Source organism: Rhipicephalus microplus, chromosome 9 (assembly GCF_043290135.1).
Source record: "Rhipicephalus microplus isolate Deutch F79 chromosome 9, USDA_Rmic, whole genome shotgun sequence".
NCBI lineage: Eukaryota > Metazoa > Arthropoda > Arachnida > Ixodida > Ixodidae > Rhipicephalus > Rhipicephalus microplus.
The window spans coordinates 56,700,622-56,728,137 of NC_134708.1; the positions used below are offsets into that span (position 1 = coordinate 56,700,622).

General features: G+C 43.3%; 1 protein-coding gene across 1 annotated transcript; it reads left to right on the forward strand.

Annotated features, from left to right (window-relative positions):
• The first annotated feature begins 237 nt into the window (after positions 1-237).
• On the forward strand, positions 238-21,133 carry LOC142772268 (uncharacterized). The gene is made up of 8 exons (XM_075874467.1): positions 238-250; positions 2,780-3,008; positions 5,395-5,551; positions 12,788-12,900; positions 13,988-14,126; positions 15,637-15,804; positions 17,719-17,841; positions 20,737-21,133. The coding sequence occupies exons 2-8, from the start codon at positions 2,788-2,790 to the stop codon at positions 20,929-20,931; spliced, it is 1,116 nt and encodes a 371-aa protein (XP_075730582.1). The 5' UTR covers positions 238-250; positions 2,780-2,787; the 3' UTR covers positions 20,932-21,133.
• Positions 21,134-27,516: the final 6,383 nt, after the last annotated feature.

Below are 27,516 nucleotides of genomic sequence, written 5' to 3' on the forward strand. Positions count from 1 at the left end.
TTGCATATTTCTGTTGTCAAGACCGTTTTCTCAGTTCTTAAAAACACAGTTGTGTTTTCTTTATTCACGTGGCGGTGTGAATAAACAATCAGATCGTTCAGCGGATACTTTAATGGGATGTAGTCAATCTAAATATCTTGTGTAACGTAAACCTAAGAGTTTAGAGCAAATGAAAGGGCCCTGATTTTGCTGTGAATCAGCAGATAACAACGTTGACCTCCATTGTTTACAGCCACAACGACGACCACGTGTAAGCTGTGTACATTGTCTGATTTTTTAAATAAATATTGTGTTGCCATGGTTGCCTTTTAAAATAAGTATATGGCAGAGCCATGGGGTCATTTAGCCATTCTACGCGCAAACGAATCGATTAGGTAAACACCAATAATAAAATAGATTTTGTCCTCTAGCTGGTTTGAAGTATTAAAAGCACTAGAAAAAACTAAAGATAAGTAAAAAAATGTGCATCAAGAAAGTTTGTTGATAAGTTTCTGCAGGAATGGAAATCAAAAGTCATGGTCCCTCCCATTAAGGCTAATGACAACACTAGCGTATCGCAAGGTTATAGCAAGCCTAAAAAATTACGGCATATTCACGGGGTGAATGATGATGAATGGGCGAAGCTCCGGAGGGATTCATCGGTAAACTGTGAATCTTCCGTGTAATTCGCCCAGTCAATCATCATGTAAAGACGTGAGAAACGCTGTGTGTGTATATACACAAATAAACTTTTATTTGTTCTTAGACGATGGATGGCTTGCGATGTCCCTTGCCTCGCACGCTCGCACATCGGGATTCTGTCTGCGAGCGCGCGCTGCTGCCGCCTTGCGCTCTCTCCGCTGTGCAGCCTTATCCATCCGGTGACTCCGAGCGCGCGTCAACAGCGAACGGATTTTATTACAACGCTTCCCCTTGCGTACGTCGCCGCAGTAAATCGAACGATTGCCTTCAACCAATGACACGTGCCATATGTGACATCATTCCTATTTTATAAGATCTCGCGTCTTTCATCAACTACAAGTACCGCTTCATAGTTTATAACATCTTGCATCTTTTCATCATCAGCTACAAGTACCACCATTTAGTAAACACTACAAGAACTAAACGAGAGGTGGCTACATACAGGAGACGGTACCGCCATCTAGTGAACACTGCAAGAACTAAACTAGAGGTGGCTACATACAGGGGACGGTACCGCCATCTAGTGAACACTGCAAGAACTAAACTAGAGGTGGCTACATACAGGCTACAGGGGACGCACAGCCCACGCCCTAAGGAGCTTCGCCCCTAAAAAGAACAAGATGCAAATGTGAATACATAGCTAACACATTTACCTATATATATATATATATATATATATATATATATATATATAAGGAAAGAAGTGTACACTTAAGGGCTCGTTTTTCTGTGTTTCACACAATAATATTAGGATCTAACAGACAATAATGCCAAGGAAAGTATAGGGGAATATACTAGACTGAATCGTAAAGTGAACATGAAGAAATGTGGGTGAAAAGATAACTTGCCGTGGGCAGGATCCGAACTTGTGACCTTCGAATGACGCGTTCGATGCTCTACCACTGAGCTACCACGACAGCTATCCCCCAGCCACTTTATTGGGTTCATATGTGAATTAGCGTGGGAGTGTCAGTCAGCGCCACCAGTAGCCATTGCGGCGAGTGTAGCACACTCTTTTGAGCCTATTTGGCGTCACGTAACACGTGAACTTATTATGAATGGGCAGCTGACCAATAGTCCCTCGTATACATCCTAAAGGCACCAAGTCTGCCAGTACGAGACCCTCGTTAATGAAGTAAGGAAAGAAGTGTACACTTAAGGGCTCGTTTTTCTGTGTTTCACACAATATTATTAGGATCTAACAAACAATATAGCCAAGGAAAGTATAGGGGAAGATATTAGACCGAATTGTAATGGAAATATGAGGAAAGTGGGTGAAAAGATAGTTTGCTGTGGGCGGGATCCGAACGTGCGACCTTCGAATGACGCGTTCGATGCTCTACCACTGAGCTACCAGGACAGCTATCCCCCAGCCACTTTATTGAGTTTATATGTGACTTAAACGCGGGAGTGTCAGTCAGCGCCACCCGTAGCCTTGGCGGCGAGTGTAGCACACTCGTTTGAGTTTATTTGGTGTCAAGTAGCACGTGAACTTAATATGAGTGGGCAGCTGACCCAATAGTCCCTCGTATACATCCTAAAGGCACCAAGTCTGCCAGTACGATATATATATATATATATATATATATATATATATATATATATATATATATATATATATATATATATATATATATATATGCGTTGATGGACTACCTATTTCATGGCTGAACATAAAATAAAAACAAACCACCATGAAACAACTGTGACAACCGCTGGGGTGTATGTGGAGCATGTTGCAATGATAATAATTATCGCTCAACAATTTTATATGATAATTTTATTGCTTATTTCTTCGCAATCGACTCCCGCTTTCATTAACATAAAAATCGTTTTACAGTCAATTATATATATATATGTTTACTATGCCTTAACACTTATTTAATGACTCCCAAAGATAACAACTGACAATATTCCGTATAAATACCAGCTACAGATGACGGAGGCACCGACAAAAATTGATTAATCGGGTTGAATAAATCTTTGTTTTTCATTACCAACACACGGCGAAATGCGCATGGTCAGAATACGTGAGGCTGTGCGGGCTATATCAATACATATAAATAAAGACTCACCCGTCACGCTCTCGCTGTTCCAGTTACTCCGATGTGGAAGAAGCCGCTGATCTGCATGTTCAAGGCCACCTTCGATCCGGGCCTCCTGTTTCCCGAGGACGGAGTGTGTGACCTTAGCTTCTTCGGGGCGCTGGAGCAGAAGCACGCTTTCCTGAAGGACGAAGGAGGAGAGTACAACGCGGCGTTGGACGCCTTTTTGGCGGCAGCCGGGAAGCAAGACAAGACCGAACACGGAGTCAGCCTCGACCACTCGTGAGACTAATCATTTTAGAGACTATAGTCTTTCTTGGGATACTTCAACAACAAAAAAATATTCGCATATCTCTTCGTTTTTTTATGTCTGTTCAACGATTCAGCCACATTGCGAAAGTTTTAAGGGGAGATGGAGGGCGTAGACGACTGAATATGCAATTTTTCAATTTTTAAAGCACCGTATTTTCGTATGATTGACAAGTGCTTTCAAGAAGCGGTGAGTTCTTCATGATGTTTCAGAAAGCCTTCAAAAACAGCCAGAACAGGCTTGATCCCGTGTCTGCACTGTGTGAACTCGAACTTTAATGGTACTTTTTCTGAACACTAGTTTTTCTTAGAAAAGGAACGTTGTCTCTGTAGACCCTGAAGCTATGAAATACGGACGTTTCTGACCTTTTTTCTTAATATCATACTCCCTTGCTGAAACAAAGAATGTTGTTGCCACCAGAATTGTATTTTTACTAAAGTTCGCTTCAAGCAAATGGGCCTAATATTCTAGTGATGAAACTTATATTTTTAACTAATCAATGGTCGTGTCTACTATTATTTTTTTGATTCAGAAGGAAAGCCTGGGAAAATGTATTAATCAAAACTGATTTCACTGTTTTACAAGCAAAACCTTTTTCACGATTGTTCTTTCGAAAATAAAAACAAACAATTTAATTTTTATTATTTTTAGAACTGCTTTGTGATTTCGTGCCAAATTGACAAAACATATAGTAAAACCCCCATTCAAGCAGCTTGAAAAGTTTTGTGTGCTTAGAAAAATTCACAACTTTGCCGCAAAGGCCGAGCAATGAATGCGATAGAAACAAATTGAAAGGCCACGCGCAGAATGTCAAGCAAATTAAAACGTTCCTCACGTTTCTCACGCACAAATGACACACGAAACGTACACACAGGTACACATAAACGGGAATAAGATTCTCAGTTGTTACTTCGCTGTGTTTTAAAGCGCGCCCTTTTCACAAACGAAGGCTGTGCAACGATTGCAGTGACCTTTATCACCCGGTAACTATACAATATACTCGTTCCGATAAAACCCAAAGGCTAGCTAAAATGCGCGATTCTCCCCACTGCAAGATAAGGGTGCGCGATCGAGCTTACACCCCCTTATTCTCTACGCGGGCCAAAGTACGCGTGAGAGGTGAGAGCCGCCGCGTGCTCACTGGGCCATTTTGCTGATAAAGCTGAAAACAATATAGTCCCCTCCCCACGCCCCCCGAGATTCTCGCCAACAGCAGTAAGTGGTAGATATGAATAGCTTGCCGTTTGAACTATGAAGGAGGTTCCCTTTGGTGGCTCAGTGGTTAACGTCTTGCATTCACGACGCGAAGGTCCCACGTTCGATTCCGCGCAGCGGAGTCTTTTTTTTTAGTATTTTTGCGTTTTTATATATAAAGATATACGGTCCATGACACCGACGCCGGCAGTGAAGTCCAGCTGAGAGTGTTCATATATCGCAATAAAAAAGATGTTAAGTATCTAGAGTACCAGGTACTCTACTGTGGCACACCGTAATGTCGTTATCTGGGCTTCAGGCACGAGGATAGAATACGTAAAGATTACTGATCGACAAGCAGTAGGATTCGAACACCTGCCTGTGCTATCCACCTCCCTTTAAGCCCATGCTGAAGGCCCACCCATATTGATCTGGCAGTTGCGTTTATACTTGTGAACATTATTAAGCAAAAGTCAAATATTGCGCAAAATTGAGGCCTACCCTTAATAAGTAAGCGTTATGTACTGTGTTTTTTTATTAGGAAAATGCTTACATACGTGATTCTAAACACCGAAGTGTAGAACCTGTTCTTGCTCGCGACACTTATGCCCGGAAATCATAGTAAATCGTAGATTTACTCACTAACTGTGGGTAAATCCTACTGTATTAATGTGGCAATCATACCAGAACTCCCACTATTCACACAACTCCTTTCTACGCCCATCACTACATCGGTCAGTCCCACACTTATATTTAAAGCATTACTTCTTTACCGCGAGGTGGCCGCGCTGAAGATATCCGACATCGAATGTATATTGTAGAGGCCCCACTTAATGCCACTTCATTCAACTTCACTGCACACAGCCAGCTTCACTGTTTTATTAGTGTCGTACAAGCATAGCTGCCGAACTCGCAGTGCACTGCCGTCAAGGCTCTGTTTATAGAGCGTCGAACACGCAATTCAAAAGTTGTTAGTTGAGATGCCTCCAACGAAAAGATAGGTTTTTTACACAATTTCGTTCTTTTCAATATGCGTTAGAACTATCGCGCTACAGTTGAAAAACAAAAATGTCCCCGTTTGCATTACTCTGCTAAATTATGTACCGATTTCCTTACCTGTCTACGACAACTGTTTTGATTCTTTTGTTGCTTTTTTTGCTACAGATGTCACTTGAAGACAGCTGAGGTTTTGAAGGATCCCGTCAGCAAAGAAACTGTGAAAAAGCTGTGGGGAAAAAAGATTTACCACTGGGGATTCTTGACAACAGATGTGTACCGCGTGACAGAAGTCAACATGACACTTCTGTTTGAGATTCTAAAAGTGAGCATTTCATAAATCTTAAAAATAGCCACCACGTCGAACTTGATGCGACTAAAAAATGAGGAAGGTAGAAAACGTGCTAACTCTCTGTGATGTTTATTATGCATTTAAACACGCACTACGACGTTAATAATCGTATCAAAATTGTGGTGTCAAGTTGTTTCAGGAGGCACTTCAGTAAAAAACACAAAGAAATATTTATCAATGAAGATTGAAGATGCAGTTGGAAAACCTAACGTTTTAAGACGAACATTTAACATACAAATGATGTGCGTGAATGCTTATGATTGCTGCAGTGAGAATACTTGAAGGATCGTTGCTCGTTTCATCGAGTAGTTCAATAGGGAGCGGATGGATATGCAAACATGTAATTATGTAGTTTTAGCTTTTTGCGGCTACAAATATGAGCCTATTCGTGATATGTGCTTGGTCTTGTTTCAATTAGTGCCACAGGCAGCATTTCAAGCTACTGCCTACAATAAAGATAGGGATTTGGATTTAGGAAATAAGGCTACTTGTGTAATACATAAGGAACTATGGTGTAGTCCTTTTGCAGGCGAGTGTAGAAGAATGAAAGAAGATAGCAAAAAAAAATAGAGACACTCCCTTCTCGAGATGTGAGTACACACTCGACAGAGCGCTCGGCCAGGATACCTCTCTTCTGAAAGAAAATATCGATTTGTGCATGGTGGCTCTATGAATAGAATACGGTACCTCTAACGTTGGAGACGTACGCTTGAATTAACCTCTTTTTCTCAAGCCACCGCTTGTGGCTATGTTGCCGGGGAAGAGGAGGGATGACCTACAGATGACCATAGTTGTGGCAGGATGGTGGAGCCATCCGCCTGCAATGTGGAATGAGATGGTTTTGATTTCCATTGTGGCCTGCCACGCTAAGGATTTTGTAGGAAAGGTATGTTGAGCCCCAGATCGTGCATGGTAATGTTTGAGCACAGGTACTCATCACGAAAAGCCATCGCTCCAGAGGTCGTCTCTCCTTTTCGGTTGTTTTTCTTCGTATCACAACCCTCTTCCTCTTGCTCCGTGTTGTATGCGTTGTAATAATGAGTGCCTTTCCTCACGTCACAAATGCTGGCTCGTAGCACGCTTCTCACTAAAGCCGCACGCTTCAAAACGGCTGCTCTGTTTTGACGCACGGAAGCTTTTTCGCGAGCTCTGTGTGCGCTTCAAAGAGCAATGCATAATATTTGAATCCCGAACTGGTATAGTTATCAGGTTGTGGGAAATCGCACGACACATGCGTTAAGAGCATTTGTATTGGCGCGTAAATTTCGACCACTAACGATGTCATCTTGTTTCCAGGGAATACAACATCGGGTGAAAGAGCCAAGTATAAAGAGTAACTGTATTTGTTGGAGGCTTCTTCAATCGAAATTGGTTTAGTACCGATTGATTTACCGGGTGTGACAGTCTCTTATTGATGTAATAGAAGGTTTAAGCACTGCGCACGCGCAGAGGTCAGGATTTTTTAAAATCTTCAATCTACTTTCCATCATAATAGGCGTTACCAACAGTCTGTATAGAACACATGCGCTGTCCGTCGTTTTGGTATTGTTATTTATGACACTGTTTAGTGCAATTACTCTCGCAGTATGACTTTATAACTTGATTATTTGACTTAGACAAGCCAGCGGAATTCACAATAGCAGTTATCTCTCCAGTGGATGACTTTCAAAGTTTAATTCAACTCTTTCCCGATCTCTCTTTTTTTTACGTCTGTCAACGTGTCCAGGCATTACGCACTCGCTACTGATAGCGGTAAGAAAGTATACTAGAAGGAAACAGTGCGAAAAACAAGAAAGTAAACAAAGCAGGACACACGCCCAAGGCTGAGACCCCTCCGCCATCCTGCCGATTAGCGGCCTCTTGCACAATCGCATTGAAGGAACAGGGGCTTGCAATCTTTGTTTCTGGTTTCTTTTAATCAACGACTGCTTGTTTTGCTCACCTCGAGATGACGCGAAATGAGGCTTTCGTTGACCTCGCTCCCACTTTCCATAAAACGTACTGCCAGCAGCCACCGGAGCATGCAGGCCACGCACGCCCATGTTCTCTTTCATACAAATTGGCACTGCACACGGCTTCGTACACATTCAATATTGTCGCGGTACAGCGCGAACCAAAGGCACAAAAACGTTGACACAGCGACTCTCAGCAGCCGAACAGCAAAATCGCCTTCTTTATCTTCAATCAGCCAGAGCTCCACTACCTGGTGTCCGCCAAATCCCCTTATCGTCGTTTTGGTCCAGTACACTTGCGTCATTTGCCCCCCCCCCCCCTCCTATTGAGCATCGCCCCGATGCTAAACCAGTAGTGCAGTTTTTTTGTCTGTTCTTTAAGAAGTGTCTTGCGCAGTCATTACCTTTCATAAGGCTTCATGCGCACAACGTGAACTAGTTCAGGACGGTGCTGTTGAAGCCTCGTACTATATGAACTGTCGGGGACGACCTCGTAAGTAACATCACTCAGTCGTCGCAGTACTAGATATGGCCCAAAGTATCTCCTTAGGAGCTTTTCAGAGAGTCCTCGTTTTCGTATGGGCGTCCAAACCCATACTCTGTCGCCGGTCTGGTAAACGACTGTTCTGCGGCGAGAATTGTAGCGGCTCGCGTCGTACTCTTGTTGTTGCTGGATTCGCAGGCGTGCTAGTTGCCTTGCTTCTTCCGCTCGTTCTGTAAACATCTCGGCGTCTGGTTTAATGTCGTCGCATTCGTGCGCTAGCATCGCATCTAACATGGTTCTTACTTCCTTTCCGTGAATTAGGCTGAACGGGGTCATCTGGGTTGTTTCTTGCTTGGCAGTGCTGTATGCAAACGTGATATATGGCAAGATTTCGTCCCAATTTTTGTGTTCGACGTCTACGTACATAGAAAGCATGTCTTCAATTGTTTTGTTCAGACGCTCAGTAAGCCCGTTCTCTGTAAGCTGGGATGACGAGCAAATACACAGATCCTGTCGAAGAGAAGTTTCTTTTGTATAGTACTCCGCTCCGTAAGCAAAATGATGACAGCGCTCTTACGAAAACAGTTGGTGCCTTCTGAGATCTTCCCTCCAGGTAATTAATTAGGGCAAGTAACTCAAGGTCGCCACGTCGTTGCTGTGCAATAGCGGTTGAGTCAAGCACACCAAGAAATGCTGTTTCCTCCTCATCGGATAGAGTTGCCGATTCAATGGGTGAGTGGGATAGACAGTCGGCGTCCATGTGGTGCTTTCCTGAGTTGTGTACGACAGCATTGTCGTACTCCTGCAGCCTGAGACTCTAACACGCTAATCTCCCGGAAGGATCTTTAAGATTTGTCAACCAACACAGTGAGTAGTGGTCGCTGATGACTTTGAAAGGGCGGCCGTATAAATACGTGCGATATTTTGTGACCGCCCATGCCACGCCGAGGCATTCCTTCTCAGTCGTGGAGTAATTAGTCTCGGCGCGAGTTAGTGTTCGGCTTGCATAGGCGATTACTCTTTCTGAGCCCTCTTGCAGCTGCACAAGAATAGCTCCAAAACCAATATTGCTGGCATCAGTGTGTAGCATCGTTGGGGCTTTCTCATTAAAGTGGGCAAGCACTGGAGGCGTCTGTAGTCGCTGGCGGAGGTTCTTAAAAGCAGCTTCCTCTTCGTTGCTCCATTGGAAAGCAACGTCTTCTCTCGTGAGGCGGGTCAACGGTGATGCGATGCGTGCGAAGTCCGCGATGAATCGCCTATAATACGCACGTAGTCCGAGGAATCGTCAGACAGCCTTCTTATCAGTCGGCACCGGGAACTGTGCAACAGCTGCGATCTTTTCAGGATCAGGACGAACTCCTGCGTGACTGACAACGTGGCCAAGAAAGTGCAGCTCTTCATAGCAAAAGTGGCACTTTTCAGGCTTCAACGTCAAGCCCGCAGACCGTATGGCTTGTAAAACTGCATCAAGTCTTTTAAGGTGCTGGTCAAATGTTGCGGCAAAAACTACGACATCATCAAGGTAGACTAAGCAGGTTTTCCACTTCAACCCAGAAAGTACGGTATCCATAAGTCTTTGAAAGGTAGCAGGCGCTGAACATAAACCAACGGGCAAGACTTTTAATTCATATAAGCCATCTGGTGTCACAAAAGCGGTCTTCTCGCGGTCTTTTGGATCTACCTCGATTTTTCAATACCCACTCCTTAAGTCCATCGATGAAAAGTAACGAGCATGTCTAACTATGTCGATAGAGTCATCTGTACGAGGAAGTGGATACACATCACTCTTTGTCACCTGATTGAGTTTTCGGTAATCTACACAGAAGCGCAGGCTGCCATTATTTTTTTTAACGAGGACTACAGGTGACGCCCAGGGGCTTTTTGAGGGCTGAATGACATCATCTTCTAGCATTTTGTCGACTTGCTCTTGTATCACTTCGCGTTCCTTTGCAGCCACACGATAGGGGTTTTGGTGAAATGGTCTCGCCATGTCCTCGGTAATTATTCGATGCTTGGTTAGAGGCGTGCGGCCAACTCTTGATGTTGTCGAAAAGCAGTCTTTGAATTCGACCAGTAGCTCAAGAAGCCTCTTTCGCTCGTTCTTAGGCAAAGTACTGCTAACGTCAAGAACTGGTGTCGAATCAAGCTTTGGCGCCTCGTCGACTACTGCCAAGCAGCCTTCTGCGTCTGTGATATCGTCGAAGTGAGCGACGGTCATGCCTTTTGGAAGGTGCCGGCGCTCATCACTAAAATTTGTCAGGAGCAAGTCCGTGCGTCCAGCTGCGACACTGACGATACCTCTTGCGACAGAAATGCCATGTGTGAAGAGGAGCGAGGTTATTCGGTCTCCTACTCCTTCGCCGTCAAACTGGACAGCGGCTGCCACAGAAACAAGCGTGCATGACCGAGGAGGGAGAACCACATCGTCATCAGTTGCACGCAATCGGTTTGGTCGCGCCTGTGTAAAATCAGGTGCGCCCGAACGGTTGCGGAATGCAATCAAACCGTCTGGGATATTGATGACGGCGCCATACTCTCGTAAGAAGTCCATACCAATAATCAGATCCTTGCAGCATGTGGCGAGAACGACGAACGACGCAACGAAAGAAGAACCTCCTATGTCAATTCTCCCTGTGCATCTTCCAGAGGGCATCAATAACTGACCACCTGCCGTCCTTATTTGAGGGCCTGTCTGCGGTGTCTTCACTTTCTTGAGGCGGATGGCGAGGTCCTGACTGATGATAGAAAAGTCGGCACCGGTGTCGACTAAGGCTGTTACTTTCTGGCCGTCAAGAAAAACACTCAGGTCAGCGGTCACAATGTCGTCGCTCTCATGTCTTGTCGTATTTACAGTGTCGTGTAATGGGGGCTTTTCGTCGTCATCTTCATGGCCTGCAACCTTACCCCCGGAGGTCGCCGCCCTCAGTTTTCCCGTCGTGGGCTGGGTGACCTTCTTGCGTTAAGGTCCGCTGAGGTACGTCGGTGTGACGAAGGTGAATGAGCGGGAGAAGGAGAGCGAGATTGACGTCCCAAACCTGGCTGGCGGGTAGGTATTGCTTCCTCGTCAGAAGTACGGTATTCGTAAAAGTGAGGACGGGATCCATGGAAAGAGGCGTCCTCACGGCGTGGTATGTATTCTTCGTTTGCACGTCGATCGTCAGACCATGTTCAAAGAGGGCGGAACGAATCACTGCGGTGCCAGCAATGACAGGCAATATGACCTGCACCTCCGCAGTTAAAGCATAGTGGACGCCGATCGATTGGGCGCCATGCGTCTCTTCTTCGGAGCGGTGGAAGTCTGAGCCTCCCTTCTTGTGACGATGTCCATGGTGCTGCTGTGGACGCCTGGTGGTACGTCAGTTGGCTTGGCGGTCGGCTCAGGGTCTGCTCTTGCCGTGGTGACACAGGGGTCATCGGCACTGGGTGATATAGTGGCGATGTACCAGATGGTTAACGTCGCAGAGCATCGGCATAGCTCATGGGACGTTGCTCGTCACCAGGACCAGCGGTAGAAAATGCGTGGCGGACTTCGTCGCGTACCAGTTCAGCGACGGATGCAACGGGGGTTTGAGCAACTGGATTACGGAACTTTTGCAGTTCTTCGCGAACTATCCTCTAATGAGGTCTCGCAGGGAGCTTTGATCCTCAGGTATGGCAGCAGCATTGATTGGGGCGCTACTAGACATTCGATGATACTGCCTGCATTGTTATGGAGCGCCCGCTCGATAGCCATAGCCTCCTTGATGAAGTCAACTACGGTACTTGGAGGGTGGCGCAGTAGCCCGGCGAAAAGTTGCTCCTTAACGTCGCGCATGAGGTAGCTCAACTTCCTATATTCAGTCATGTTCGGGTCAGCTCGACGAAAAAGACGAGTCATATCTTCAGCAAACATAGTAACGCTTTCATTGGGTTTTTGAACCCGTAGCTCCAACAGCTGCTGCACACGGTCGCGTCAATCGACACTGGTGAACGTATCGACAAGCTGTTGTCGAAAGTCACCCCAAGTTAACAGACTGGCTTCTCTGTTCTCATACCAAATTTTCGCACCGCCGTCAAGTAGAAATAGGCGCGTGAGAGCTTTTCTTCTTCAGGCCACAGATTAATCTTGGCGACACGCTCGTAGTGCTCAAGCCAGTCGTCCACGTCTTCATGGGCGCCGCCATTAAAGTGATAGGGGACCAGCGGTTGAAAGATGGTTACCTGTGAAGGCTGCGTTGGCGGGGGGCCTTGGGGCGCCGGTTGTGGACTGGCGTTGGCCATTTGGAGATGTAATCGGCACTTGCGAGGTTCCGTGGAAGGCGTGAACTCTGGAGCGAGGCCTATCAGCCGCCGACTGAACTGGTGCACGGGAGTTGCAATGGGTGACAATGCGTCCGAGCTAGATGAACGGCTCCCAGTGGGAGTATGAAGCATTAGGTAGGGTTGCGTCCCAGCCCCTCCACCAGTGTCGCGGTACAGCGCGAACCAAAGGCAGAAAAACGTTGACGCAGCGACTCTCAGCAGCCGAACAGCAAGATCGCCTTCTTTATCTTCAATCAGCCAGAGCTCCACTACCTGGTGTCCGCCAAATCCCCTTATTGTCGTTTTGGTCCACCAGTACACACGCGTCAATATGATAAATGAAAACTGATGGCTTACCTGTGGATCACCATAGGCCATTTCACGTGGCGTGCCATTTCGCTAGTAACGTATAAACTGGGTTAGGAGCCCTTTGCATCCTTCGCAGAAGTGACATTTCTCAATTTGTATTGTACGTTTCGCTTATTTTTGCAGAGCTTGAAAACGATAGTGCAAGAAGAGATAAAGCCAAACCGTGCTCACTACTACATCTTCACTGGGGCGCTTGCGTCACTGTACGGGACGACACTTGTAACACGACTGCTGAAGTGAGTATGCTGTTGACGTCGTACGGAAATATGAGTAGTCTTTAGGATACCCTTTATAGGGTATATCTCAGTTTTTCTTTTGCGTTAACTGAATTTTCAGCAAGTACCAGTAGTATATATGCTACAATTAGCGGGCCAGTCAGATTACGTGACGACACTGTCATACTTACCCAACAAATAAAGTTGCGCTACAGAAAATAATATATAACTCAACATTCAAGCTCTAATCTACTTTTGTAATCAAATGGCATTGTAACGGAAACGTTTGAACTGTTGTATTTCATCACTCATACTCCAATTGAAAAAATATATAGGGTGAACTAGAAGTTTTGAAACAAGCCCCATTTGGCTTTAGGAACGTAATAAATGCAATATTGTTCTTTGCACTCCTTACGAAAAGAAACCTTTTTGTTCACAATGCATGAATATAGCACTCATTTTTCCGTTTATATTTGATTGAAAAAATACGATTTATTATTTTGGAGCCTTCGTTGATTTTTCATATTGGAGCGCCGTGAACGAGACAAAAACGGAGAAGGAGATTATTCAAAGTGCTAACGTCAACACACGTTTTACTGTAGTACATAGACGATGTAATATAAATAACGAATATGTAGGTACCTAAATTATGACGGGCTTATTAGTCGTTGCCTCTGTAACACGCTCTATACCACGATACTGAGACATGATGTTCTCTAGCGTAACCTAAAGATGAGCACATGGGTGTTTTTGCAATATCGCATCGCAAGATTCCATGCAATGGAAATATTCAGCGATATTAAAAAAATATGAGTATAGACTAGTGTGATTATTGCGCTACGCGTCTTTTCTAGTTATCAGGTGATGAAATCTTGTCACAGCAACAAGAAGAAACAGGACTCATGCGATGTAGTGGGCCGCACGCCCCTCTTTAATAATGAATTAGAAATAAGACGATTGGTTCTGTCCGGCACGTTTGCTCGGTCATCTTCGTTCGCTTGTAGTTTTCAGTCCAGTATTTTGCGGTGTGATACTCTCGATAAATTCGACAGCACTATTAAGTGCTCACGATAATTTTTTTCCTTTCTGCTTTTCTGCTACTCACTAGGACTGTCGTGTGGCTCGATGGCATAGGGTTCCTGGGGCACCTCGTCGAAGACGATAGAAATTGGAACTCAGGTCGAATGATGCCGCCTACATTCTGGGAAGATTTGAACATGCCAGACCACGCGTACATGTATTACCTGGTACGTAGCCTCTGTTCTATATCGCAGTTTACGTGAACGTTTTACAGTTGATCGCCAAGTCTGTTGGCTGTTTTTAGAAAGAGAGACGTAACTTCGAAGCTGTGGGCCGCACCACCATCGGTCTCACACTAGAATACGTCGGTGGCTGTGCTGTTCCAGCAGGCGCTTTGCGCTGTAGGTACAATAGTAGGAATATAAAAGGCTACATATAGTCCGGTCTGTTCTGTACAATCAGGTCTTGTGTGCCGAGTTCAAATACGCTGAGTGCGGGCAGGCAGGTGACGGCGGCGGCAAATTTTTCTATAGAGACCGGCGCATGCACCATTCCACGGTGATGGCTTCAGAGTGGCGCACGTGCACTGACGTCATTGAAGGTGTCCGCAGTTTTGCGTTTTTTATTTGGGGCCTAGGCAATTTTTGCATTCTCTGCTTCTTTACCCATGTTTTTTGTTGATACACGTGTTTCTTATCGCTGTATCTTTCTTTACGAGCACTGCGTTGAACGTTCTGGGAGCAAAAAATAGCTGCATAGGTTGCTTCAATAACGAAAGTGGGTAATGTAAGAACACTTGAGGGCGCATTCCGAATGCTTCCCATGCATTTCTATGGCTCTCCGTGGCGCACCAGGCAACACCACGTTTAGTGTACACTCTATCAAGACCTAGAAACCTTTCGAGCAGACACCGAATCATGTGGTTCGATGATCAACGTCAAGTAAACTACGGCCGCACTTTCCAAAGGCAGCCCACACACCATCATTTTGTTGATCACCACCACCTTGCCGCTGCCATGCGCAGTGCATCGTGGTCTAACGCTAGTCACGTGAAGCGCGTGTAATAGGAACATGCTCTATTTCTGCGCCGGCGATGCGGAACACGCCGAATCTCGCCAGGCGCCCCGGCCACTACATGACGACAGACTATAAGTTCTCCACTTTTCACCGGCGTAGCTTAATCACCCAAAACGGGGTCACGAGTGCACACATCTTCGAACTGTATTTAGGGCTTGACTTTTTTCATGTGCAGTACGTATTTGAGATTTTTTGCTAACAACACTTGTGGCTTACAGAATTATGCACAATAGCAGATAAGATAAAAAATGTCACGTGATAAACAATCGAAGGCGTTGTGATAGCAATGTGACAATGCCCATCTGAAAACTTTGTATGTTAGGTGACGCTTAGGAAGTTTTGTAAGTTGCAGAACCACAGAACCGTAAAACCCTCTCTTTTCCTTCCGCTACATACTTTATGCGTCATCTCTCCCGACAATATTAAGCCTAAAAAATTCGTTTTTTGCAGTAGATTTACGTATTTACCTATTTTTTCGTTCAATCTGGATCCCACAACGTGTTCGGAAGGGGAAAAAGATTAGACAAACCACCTAAGTGTTATATATGTAAATAAATCCTTGCAAAAGGTGTACTTTCGTTACGAGGAGTGTACAGAAGTACTTCAGCCGGATTATCGAGACTTTCGTCTGATCGTTTTAATTTTGTTATTTCGGTGCAGAGAACCGCGCATAAGGGTGTTCGACATCTTCATGCTCAGCATTTGAATGATACTACCTTCTACATAACCGTGACGATGGCTGCCAAGCGATACATTCCGGACGAAATCTACGCTTACAAAGCGGAGATGCTGCACAGCAAAGAGACGTTAGAGGTTCCCATCATGGACGTAAGTGGGATATTTAAACAGTTCAACTGTCACTGCGTTGACTGATAGATATATGGAGTTTAACGTCCCAAAACCAACATATGATTATGAGAGACACCGTAGTGGAGGGCTCCGGAAATTTCGACCACCTGGGGTTCTTCAACGTGCAGCCAAATCTAAACACACGGGTCTAGAACATTTCCGTCTCCATCGGAAATGCAGCCGCCATAGCCGGGATGCGATACCGCTACCTGCAGGTCAGCAGCCGAGTACCTTAGCCACTAGATCGCCGCGGCGAGGCAATAGGCGTGGATAGTTGTCAAGATTTTGGAGATTCACACTTCTGTACAGACATTTATTAAACAATACCACACGTGTTGAAGTTGGCTTTGTTGCAGGACAGTGCAAACTAACAATCAAAGCACGCTCTACAGGCTTACGAAATGCCGTTTTAATGGTCGTACAATCCCTCACATGGTTCTATGAATTTTTTTAGTTAGCTTGATGAAGTGTTAAAAACTGCAATCGAATATGCGTTGATAGTTGTTAGGATATTGCAGATTCACAAAACTCTACAGACATTTATAAAACGATGCCACACTTTGTTGAAGTTGGCTTTGTTGCATTCAAGTGCAAACTAACAGTCAAAACACGCTCTACAGGCTTATGGAATGCCGTTTAGAAGATCATGGAATCACCTACGTAGTTCTATAAACTTTTTTCAGTTAAATAGAAGAAGTGTTAAAAACTGCAATCGAATATGCGTTGATAGTTGTTAGAATAATGCAGAATCACAAAAGTTTTGAAATAATTATAAAACAGCGCCACACTTCTTTTGAAGTTGGCTTTGTTGCACTACAGTGCAAACTAACAGAAAACCCCGCTTTACAGGCTAACGAAACACCGTATTAAGGATCGTACAATCCTTCACATGGTTGCATGAATCTCATTTGAGCTAAATTGAAGAAGTGTTCTTCAAAGAATAAAACTAAGAAAAAACAGAAATCGCAAAAAGAATGTGAGTGTATACACACATACGTGCATGAGTTTTCCGCTGCACACTGTTTAGGTTGGCTTCGTTTCAAGACGTTGCGCACTAACAGTGAGAGCACGCTTTACAGGCTTACGAAACGTTTTGCTGCTTGACAGCTGTATGACTGCAACTATTTTACCTGATACAGGTGTCTTACACAAGAAACATGCATAGTATAAATAAACATTTAAAGCATGCCCCCCTACATATGCGCATGTAACTGCACCTTCGTCACAATCTGCTTACGCAACGTTAAGGAGCAGGAGACATGAACATTGCCTCTTTGCCTGTTCATTCATCTCGATCCCAATTTTTTAGGTATGTTGTGGCAACCGTCGGGGCATACGCGCATACGTTATATAACACACAGTAGTGTATAGGCATACACACTGTCTACTGAATAAAAAAACAAATTCTGCGCATATGATACGCGTTCATTCCGCAATTACTCAGTACGTCTTCTGAAAAACCATTTGTATTCTCTCACATAAGTAACGTGAGTTTTTCTCTAATATGGATCACAGCTTATCACACGTGATCTATGCTAATGGACGTGATCTTCTCGCAGATACACACGTGACAAATACTTGGCACCATACTCTGCTTGAAAAAACAACTCCGAATGATCCCCATTTAGAGCATCTAGATAAGTATAGAGATAAGGAGACACACAAGCCAACCCCGACGTTCTAGATCTCCATATATATTTGTTCATGCTACATTATAACGATAACGAAACACTGTTAGGCCAAACGAAAAGTCCTCCCACATGATGTCAATAGTCAGGATAGAATTCCTCGCCAGCTGAATAATCACTACACTCTACCTGTATGTAGCCATCACTGGCGCTGAAAATTTATGATGCTTAATAAAGTGCATTTCTTTTGTTTACTTTGCCACAGTACTGCAAGAACCCGAACTATGAGTTTGGCTTCCAAGAAAGCGAACCCATCGCACCTTACTATGTTAGTCAGAAGGAAAGAAGATTTATCAGCTTTGATGATTCGAAGTCTTTGGGAATCAAGGTAAGTGTAGGCGCAATTGCCTAACAAAAAATAAACAAAAATTTGGGAACCATTAAGCTTCGCCTTCAAGAGTTGAAAAATACCGCAAAAGGCGGCTCTTAGTGCGTTGGAATGATATTTTCTTGAAGGGGTATAAAGAGTCTCGCAATGCCTCACAGATGATGGCACATTATCTAGCGTTTGATGTTTGTTTGATCAGCGCCTCTGGAAAGCCGTGATATGTTTTGCCCTAGATGGACATAGTTGTTCATATTTAGAGGTGTTTGAAAGTTTCTGCGTGTTATTATTGGCGATGACTGCACTCTTGCGGCCTTTTTCGATATAGTTTGATGGCATCCCAAATGTGGCTACAAATCACCGATTGGCCTCGTTTTCGTTGTGACACCTGTCGAACAAAATGTGTTAAGCAGACTCCTTTCACTACCTGGCACTTGTCAGTGATTTTTCCGAAGCATCTACAAGTAACCTATTGGCTTTCTGGTAGAACGCCTGCTTGCTACGCGAACCGCCCGGGTTCGATCCTCAATGGGACGGAAAATTTTATTCTTTATTTTATTTGCTTTTTCCAAATTTTTTGCTCACGGACGATTTTTCGCTCACACTCAACGGGGCCGAGGCCGATGGCAGATTTTCTGCGACACAAGCTTTCTAACGGTATTGCGTTAAAAACGCCATATAGGGCCATAGTTGATGGAACCGGGTTCTCTATGCCGGATTAACTTTTCAGTAAATGTACACGACACTTGTCTTAAAAGGAACGCAATGGCATTGATTTCTTTTTCTGCAGTCGTCGCATAAGTTCCAAAGCGTATTGCAATGATTAGTCAGGTGTCGGCTGTGCCAATTTTTCCCGCGCTGCATGGCTAAGTCCTGTCTACGCACTGTGAGTGTCAGTATGACTCTTTACTCGAACCTTCTGAGACTTGACAACCGTTAAAAGAAAAAACACTTAGACAATAAGATTTAGGTTCTGCTGGTGATAGAAAAACAGCGCTGCCCTGTCGGTGCCCGAGACGCATCACCCAAGGTGGTATAACAAAATAGGGGCAAGTGAAAACTGCTGCTATGCAAACATTGGTGATGGACTTGTTAGTCGCTTGAAGAGGAAGTAAACGCTGACTGTTTAGTAAAATCGAGAAAAACTTACATTTATATATATAGACTCTACAGAATATACATTGTTATGGACAAAATGTTACAAAATGATTGTGACTGTGACAGACGCCGTAGTGCAGAGCACTGAAAATTTTGATTACTTAGAGTTCTTTAACGTGCACTAAAATCTGAGCACATGAGCCTGCAGCATATTCGCCTTTATCGAAATTGCAGCCGCCGCTTCCGGGATTCAATCCCATGAGTTGCAGATAAGCATTCGAGTGCCTTAGTCACTAAACCACTGCAGGGGGGCTCATTCCACGTGGGCGTACTTCGGAATAATTTTTTACATGCTGTAGTTTTCTAACCGGCTCCTTTATTTAAGCCCATTGGTGTGTTTACACTTTACGACAATAAAAAGTGACCATCGGATTCAAAAATCACAGCCTACCTTCGAGCTTATCAGGCCAACACGTTATCCACTGGGCTCTCCTGGCCGGTGTGGCAGAGTCGCTGACAATAATGTTGATAATAGAGACAATTCAGTTTTTTTAGAACTTGTGACGATGCATTTAATATTATAAACGACTATAGTTGCATCACTTTCCAGGTACAGCTGTGTCTTTGATCCTTGTAACAGCGACAGTTACAATTTCACTGAATCTTGGAAAGCAAAACATCTTGCATACCTGAAAAAAACACCCGCTAAATGAGGCATTACTGTTCCATTCAGTTCATCACTTTCCACTAACTTACTTTTTCTGAATAAATATTAGGACCATAAACTAACTGAACAAAACACGCGTGATCCTTTTGTCTGTTTTATTGTTTTTTTTGGTTTCAAAATTACATAGTCAAAACGTTTTTAAATATATTTCACTCACAGGAAAGTGCATTGTGATTAACATTTTTTATGTTCGTCGTTCTTTGTTGATACTTTTGTGTTATTGCATTATCATGACTCATTTTGTCTACCTTGTTGGTATAGCCTTTACGGTCCTCTGCATATGACCAAAAAGTCACACATGTGATCCCTGCCGGGGTGTTCTCATTTCGCTGAAGATCGAATGTTAAAAAACTTTCTACTGTTCAATGTCTAGTGCACGTTGAGTAACATCAGATTGTCGAAATTTTGGAAGCCCTCTTCTAAGACGTGACTCATAATTTGACTTTGTGACTCATAAAGTGAGTTTCATAGTATATACAAGAACGTGGACACAAAACAAATCTAGTTAGAGACACGTATAAACGCCTTCACCTTCACAGTATTCGGTAAAAACACTCGAAATGACTCTGGCGCTATAGTCCATGAAAGGTGCAACGCATGGCCATTCGGCGAGCGTGGGAATTATGGGTGCTCCATAGATATGTTTAATCCTAATAGTTTTGAGTCATCTCATCTTCGCGTGGCTTGGAACTGCTTTGTCACGAAACAAAAATCAGTAAGTGTTCAGCAGCTATGCTCTACCTCCTTAGCCGTTTAGACTAACAAATTCAAAGTGGGTCACGAAGTTGAAAACAGTTCGTTCTTTAGTTCGAAAGAAACCAATCACAAGAATAAACAAAACCACAAGGGCGTTCAACGCCCGAAAGCTCTAAGAGTAGGCGAATCCAAGTAATACTCATCATTCCCCTATCGCTCGTAGATCACAGCGATAGAGTCCGTACTAGTTAACTTTCGGAAACCCTATGCCTTCACTGGCCCTGCAGGCAGTGATTGCGCAATGTTTACAAATCACCTTACGTATTGAGCATGGAATATTTGCGACAATACTGAAATGATTTTTTCGCACCGTCCAGCTTTGCAAGGGTAGGAAGAAGCTGCTTGACACCAACTATGGCCTCATCGTATACAGCACAGAAATGGACGATCCAACAAACCAGTGCGGCAAGGGCGTCTACCCGCGAGTCAAGTTCTTAAGAAAATTGATGAACTTCTTCAGACAGAACTTCACTTCACCAAATTCTCTGGAAGCTTGCCAACAACTGACATGAACGCTCGGCCGCAGTATATAAAGAATATACGCTGATCAGGTGTATAAATACTGATTATATTATTGCTCGATGTTTGCTCTTACGAAACTACCTAATTGTAAAACAACTGAGTAATTTACGCAAATATTGCGATAACTTTGATTTTGGTAAGCACATTATACCGAGAGAAATAAAAAGGTAACGTACGTGTGCCTATGGTATCTAGCGGCTGTTTAGGAAAATGTGTAAATATAAACAAAACATGAAAATGGAATAGTCGCTTGCTTCTTTAAAAACTGTCGTGAAGTGGCAGAAATCTACAGAAATTTTGATAGTCAATAAGTTAGCTTAGCCCTTCGTAAAAGACAGCAGTAGTCAAGTCAACAGACACAACAGGAGTCCTTTCATTGTACAGCCTGTCGTCACTTGAAATTTCGAAAATGTGACCACGGCATAGTTATTGCGTACACATCGGGTTTGACCAAGTTAACTAAATTAAGAGCTCCCCTATTACATTGAAATTTTATGCACAAGTTCAGTTTAACTAAAGAAGCAATTTTATGAATTTTATGGCCTGCACGTCACCTTGGAAATCGATCGCGTTTTTGGAACTCCACTGGCTTATAAGATACAACGCAGCAGCTCTCAACGTGAGCGTTAATAAGTATTTATACACGAGAAATAGACATCAAAAAGTCAACATTATGAATCTAAGCGTTAAACTTTAAGGCATAATTGCACAAATGATGGCAATTTAAAAAAAGTATATGAAGCTTTTAGAACTTTTTGCTTCTCGCTCTTTTTCTTTCTCTTTCTTAATCTATTAATATTTATTTCTTCTCTATTTTTGTATGTCTTCTCTGCCTGATCAATTCTATGTACTTATTCTCTATATATATTCCGTCTCTTTCTCAATTTCTTTATCTTTTATTTGCTTTACTTTTTTGCTTTATCACCTTATTTCGGGCTTCCTGATTGTATCTATGCATGTCTTTCTGCTTATATATTTACTTTTTATCTCATCTATCTTGCCACGCGTTTCTTCTTTCTTTCTGCGAATTTATCTTTCTCCCTGTGCTACGCTTTACTCTCTTCTCTCCTCCTTTCCATCATTCTGACACTAACTCCTCATTCCCACAACCTTTCTCTACTATGCTATGCAATGCTATGTTCTGTTCTGCTAGCGTACTTGAATAGCACAGTAGTAGCGTTGCTCGCCTTCGGATTATGAGTGGGCAGGTTATAATCTGGCCCTGTCAAGGAATGCCTTCTTCCAGAATATCCTGCAGTTGTTTTATTTTGGTGCATTTCTTTATCTTTCTCTTTTATTATGTCTGGTCATGTTCTCCACCCATAAGAGTGATCATACCCATTAGTGGGCTAACCGGCACACGTGTGGTGATACGAAACTGAGTAGCAAGAAGACGAACATAGCACGTGCTGGTTTGGTATAGACAATCATGAGTCGACCCTAAACGACATATTAACGAAAAGGGAAGAGCTGTGCTTAAAGTAACGCTTGAGTAAGCATATACACTATCTCACAAATGGGTTTCGGTGCTGCTATATAGGGCTATTACCTTTTGTGTTTTTCATCTTTAACAACTTAACGAACAGTGTTACGGTAGGTTAGTGTGCATGAAAATGGTTGAGTTGATGCGCAAGATGTTTTATAGTCTTGAATTCATTGACGTCAAGTATAAAAAACAAGAAAACACCACCCTAACATCCAAATATGACGGCGCCCATAAGTCATAGGTAAAGAAAAATTGGAGAACCTTAAGCTTCGCCTTTAAGAGTTGAACGCAATAGCGAATAATGGCCCCTAGTGCGCCCTACAACCACTAAATCTATACTTTATATTATGTTTTGTTACACACACACACAAACACACGCAAGCACACAAACACACAAATACGCAAGGGCGACGTATCTGTAGTAATGAAGTTACTGTGCAGTGTGGCCACTTCCCTCTGCTAGAACGGCGCTCTGCTGTAGTCGAGACACATTTTCATGTCTCACAGATGGCGCACCCCCCCCCCCACACACACACACAGGCACGCGTGCGAATGGTACATATAGGTTTTTGATGTAAAGCAAGGTCACATGGCCTTCAATATACACGCCGCGCGCTCGCTATCTCGGAGGTCATAAAGAGTCTCTCAAAGCCTCACACATGGCAGCACATTACCTGGCGTTTGCTGTTTGCTTGATCAACGCCTCTAGAAAAGCATGGCATGTTTTCCGCTAGATGGATACCTTCCTGAAAGTTTCTGTGTGTTTTTAGCGGTGATGGCTGCACTGTCCCGGCCTTTTTTGACGTAGTTTGATGGCCTCCCGAACGCGCCTACAAATCGCTGAGTGGAATCGTTGTCTTCGTGACACCTGTCGAACAAGATGCGTTAAGAAGACTCCGTTGACTACATGCCATTTATTTAGTATTTTTTTCCGAAGTTTTGTGGTAGGACCCCGGCTTGTCACGTAAACGGCCCGGAAATGATTCTCAATGGAACCACAATGTGATTCTTCGTTTTAGTTGCTTCTTTCTCGATTTTTCGCTCACGAAGAATTTTCCGCTCACAACCAACGGTGTCGATGGCGGAATTTCTGCGACACGAGCTCTCTAATGCTATCGCGTTAACATTCGTTTGGCTCGCCAATGACCAGGCTTCGATCCCCACTCGGATCTGAAAGACTCTGGTTTGGTCCCCACTCCAACCGAGAATTTTTCATCACTTATTTCATTTGCATCCTCCTCGGCTTTTCGGTAACGCACAAGATGTGTTGAATTTTTGCTCACAACCAACGATGCCAACGCCGACACTGACACCAGAATTTCTGTGATACGAGCTCTTTACCGCTATTCCATTAATAGCCTATACCAAAAAGCATTGTCTCTAAAGGTCAATACCGAATTCTTACTCGGGTGATGGCGACAAACTCAAATATGGAGAAAAGAAAGAGGGTGAGGGTGTTTCCTTGGAAACCGGTCAGCTTCCTGGGTAGCCCTGTCGATCGTAACGCGATGTTCGAGCTCTGCGCTCAAACCGATTAACAGCTTCAGGCGGCGTGTGAATATCGCTGAAAAAGATCTACGAAGCCGTGCCAGTACGCCGAATAAACGTTCTGACGCTTCGTTAGCTTCTAAAGCACCACCTCCGCTTTTGGTAGCCGAGTTCATTGCCACGATAAATTTATGGAAGTTTGAACGCATGTTGTCTTTGTGTAAATATTGCGTTAATGTGTGTTCAACACTTATTCAAAGCAATGTTGCCATGGTCTCTCTGTAACTTAGGTGAAGAAATAACAAATGCAAAGACCGAAAAAAGCGGATAAATCATGCTTAGTTTGCCTATTGGATGTAGGAAAGCCGCTGCAGCTCCAGCGTACGTAACAACATTGCGCGGTAGTTTTAAAGCAACGGATGCTTTCAAGCTAGACAGCGCTTCTCTTCACCCTTGTGTCACTTTTGCAATGAAAATTGGGCCGGAGCCTGGTGGATTCCCGGAATTGGTAAATACGTGTGAGACGTTCACTCCAAGTTTTCTAGCATAAATAATAAATGTGCTGGTCATTGAGCAATATCAGTGCTTAGGAAAATACTATTGTCTTTGGGATATGCGTGTGGCAACAGGGCAATGCCCACTTATAGAATGATTTTTGCAAATGACCCTCTTTATCTTCTTTAACCACTGAAATCACCAGTTTTTCAAACTATATCTGAAAAGCCCCTTCTGTAAGGTTGTACGCTATATTGCTCCTGTAAACTCAGGCGTTCCTCAAGGATCCGTCCGTGGGCCTCTTTTTTTCTGTTATATATATATATGATATCTATCGTCACTGACCTTTCTGTTCACATTAGGTTGTACGCCGACGACTGTGTCTTATATGAAAAGATCACCTCAGTTGACGATCAAATTAAACTAAATCGGAACTTTCTAAAAGTAATTTCGTGGTGTGACAAATGGCAGATGCCTGTTATTTTGCTAAAACAGTTTTTATGAGAATTACCCTTAAAAAAGACCCTTTTTTTGTTCCAGTACTCCACCAACAATACAATTCTGTCAGAAGTAACTCAATACAAGTACCTTGGTCTCTGGATTACAAAAAATCTATCCTGGTCAAAGCACATAGATTTTGTAGTAGCTAAATCTCTCCGTAAACGTTTTTTCCTAAGGCGTTCTTTGAGATCAACCACACCAAGTATTCGTCTCCTCGCTTACAATGCTATTATCCGTCCTATACTGGAGTATGCTGTGGTCATATGGGACCCGTTCACTCAGACTGATATCCAAAAACTTGAAAGGGTGCAAAAAAAGGTTGTTAGGTTCATTTATAACTCGTACGGTCCTATTTAGATTACAAAACTTCTCTTGAAAAGCAAATTTCCAAATATTCCGGACCAAAATCGAATATTGCGCTTAAAATTTCTTTTGCAGTTAATAAAAGGTCACTATGCAGTTGACACATCACATATCGTTCAATTTTCATTGGGTTACGGAACAAGACAGAGACACAATCTTACTATCTCTCCATTGATGCAACGAACAAATTGTTTCAAATATTCTTTTTTTCCGAGGACTATCGTGGATTGGAACAATCTACATAACGATGTTGTTACCTTAAATACATTGTCTGCATTTGAAGAGTCACTGCAGAAATGATTGTTATCTATGTTTGTACCTTGCTTTTTGTTGATTCTCTTGTCTCGATGAATCACTGCAGCTATCAGTTACATAAGTTTGTATTACATTTGTTTTTGATTGTTTGTTTGCCTGTTTCCACTGATGTTTATGTTTATGTTTTGTACCACCCCTGCTATGATCTTGTAAAAGATCGCAGTACCAATAAATAAATAAATAAATAAAAATATTTAAAACGGACCACCGCTACGTTGCAACTTTTTTGCACAAGGGAGGTCAATAAAAATAAAATAATAATTGGAAGACAATGCCTGGTTAACAACAACAAAATTATGCAGACTAATAAACAATAATGTTCAAGCTAGTTTTCGGTAATGGAACTTGTCCCTTCTAAGAAGCGCAACGAAACCTTCACAGAAGCAAGAAACGCGCGCCCATTGTGTTTTCAGTCTCTCTCTGTGAGGATTGTTGCTTCACGCTTCTTAAGACGCACAAACTTAATTAAGAAGCATGTAAACAAAATTTTATAAAAATGCTGTTCTTAGTCGAGCCTCTCATTTCAGAGAAACGTCAGTGTGCATCATAATCGCCTATCTGGCACAAAAATTGGGTAAATCCCACGACTAATCACTGGACCACAACAAATGGCGTGCTACTTACCATAGTCACGTGATTTAGACGGGACACTTTGTGGTTTTAAAATGCAGCGGATATACTACGTCCTCAAATTTTAAAGGGTTTTATCAGCACTTTTTCAGGTATCCATAAAATGTTTAATTTATTATTTATTTATTTACAAGTACTGCTGTCCCATGCCTGGTACATTGCAGGAGCGGGTACAAAAAAATCTACGAAATGCAAGATCTTTCACTAAAGATTTCATTACCACACGAATTCACCTCCGCAATGTTCTTTTTCAGAATTTGTCTAGTACAAGTGGACTTACAAATATTTGTCACACGCTGCAATCGCATGCTCTCTTCTCCTGTCCCGACGAAAGCACTGGAAGCAAAGCGTAAAGGGATCTCACGGGCAAAGAAAATACATCATGCTCGCTTCGTGATTTCCAAACTTTTTTTTTGTTTCTTTTTCATTTGGGTGCGCGGAGTTTCAGTAAGATCGCGTGCGCACGCAAGGACAGGTCGCGGCCTCACGCGGCGATACCTGTAACGGCCGAGAGTGCCATGCTCAAACACACCAAATTGCAAATTGAACCGCTGTGGCGAGTGATTTTTGAGCTCCTTCCATCACTTGTAGACAAAGAAATCAATTGTCAGCGGACTTTGAGAACTCATTGTGAATTTGAGGCCACCTGCTGCACTAAATATTTCGCTCACGTGCTGTCGCGAGCCTCTGTTACCGAGCGGCACCGCATGGTTACCATGCTCAAACATTGTTGCAGGGCCCCTTTAAAAGTGTTCAATAGATAGTAGTGATTGAACATATTCGGAATACGTGCAGAGTGTAGAAATTCGAAACCCTGATTCTTCCCAGTTTGAGCAGCGTCTGCCAAGCAGATTTAGTTGCATGTTTTTCAAATCTTCGGGTTTTATAAACCTAACCGGCCCCTTTCTTAGGATTTAGCTAACGCGAAGCGAAGCCGTGAATAGGTGCGTTTTTGACGAGCCTATCAAAACAACACGTTAAAAGTTACCTGCGAAATCTCCATAGATTCTGTATGCGGCATAAATTTCCACGAATTTCGCCGCATGAACATTAACGTTCTGCGTACACATTCATTTGCGTACGGTATAGCCACTTCGGGTACGCACATGAAGTACCCGTAATATGCTGGTTTAGGTTTACATATAAACGTGCGGTGCACCTTCAAAAGCTAAAAGAAATAAATAACGAAGGCCTTTATCTATTCGCTTAAGGCGAATCGATGATGAAATCCATCTAATGTGCCTAATTTACCATCGGCCTCGTATAACGCGAAGGACGCTTTATATCGCTATAATTT